We start from the raw sequence: 993 nt of genomic DNA, 5'->3' as shown, positions 1-993 counted from the left end.
TGAGAAGTTAATCCAATAGGAAATCGATGCGCGAGTCTATTCTGACTATGGAAGTGTGCGAACATCTTTTTTTCTACTCGATATTGAACGGAATGTCTTAGCTGTTCTTCACTTAGAACTGCATGCCTTTCTGCTTCTAGCGGTTCCCCCGATTCAAGAAGAGGCGCAAAGGCTAATTCTCGGAGAAGAACAAGACATCGTTCCAAGTTGGATGGAAGAGGAGGGGAGGACGTTTTCTTATCCTTGTTCTTCTTCTTCCTCACTTCTTCGCCTTCTTCTCGTTGCTCTGTTTGATGTCTCTTGGTATGCTTGTCTAAAGAAGATGATGACGGAGAAGAAGAGGAGGAGATCTTATCATTCTCATCATCTCTATCGTGAAGATTCTGTTGAACCTGTGTTTCATCTTCCTCCTCTTTCTCTTGATCGTCTTCTCCTTCTTCATTTTCAAAGGTCAGTTGACTTTCGACTGGGCTATGAAGTGTATAAGCTGTATGGTGGAAATCTGTATAGGCATTTAGATCGCCACCAAAAGACATGCCTAGAGCAGCAAGCTCCTTTCGAACTTTCGAGGCTGAAGGGAATTTCCGAGTCCCCTGAAACACGCAGTGCTCTAGGAGATGTGCAAGACCTTGCTCGTTATCTTCTTCATGTAAGCTCCCAGCATAGACGATCAGATGGGCGGCGATCTTATGCGCTGGGAACGGATGCTGAAGAATACGATACTCTAACCCATTCCTTAGTCGACCCATACGTAGACCAGGTGAGAAAGAGAGAGGTGCTGGAGGTATCGATGCGAGTGCTATCTGATAAGCGTCATCGGGTGTTGAGTTCGAAGAAGGAAAGGTGGAAGATAGANNGGGCTGTAGGGGGGGGGAGTTAACATGTTGAGGTTCATCATGCTTTCCTTTCAAGAAAGGAGGTGTACATACAGCCGGTGGAGAAGATAACGAAGGGACGGGGGCGAGATCGTTAAGAGAATATGGAGGTATAGGA

At 46.0% G+C, this 993-nt stretch overlaps 1 protein-coding gene across 1 annotated transcript in view; it reads right to left on the bottom strand.

The window, feature by feature from the left end:
• Positions 1 to 47: 47 nt before the first annotated feature.
• CSUI_011368 (peptidase m16 inactive domain-containing protein) overlaps positions 48 to 993 on the bottom strand; it is a gene marked incomplete at both ends in the record, with an annotated part of 2316 nt that continues 1370 nt past the window's right edge. Inside the window, one exon of the mRNA XM_068071467.1 lies at positions 48 to 735. Within this exon, the coding sequence (XP_067916557.1) occupies positions 48 to 735 (688 nt within the window). The remainder of the gene's footprint in view (positions 736 to 993) is intronic.

This window comes from Cystoisospora suis, assembly GCF_002600585.1.
Source record: "Cystoisospora suis strain Wien I chromosome Unknown contig_11086, whole genome shotgun sequence".
Classification (NCBI taxonomy): Eukaryota; Apicomplexa; class Conoidasida; order Eucoccidiorida; family Sarcocystidae; genus Cystoisospora; species Cystoisospora suis.
This window is presented reverse-complemented; position numbering and strand designations above follow the sequence as displayed.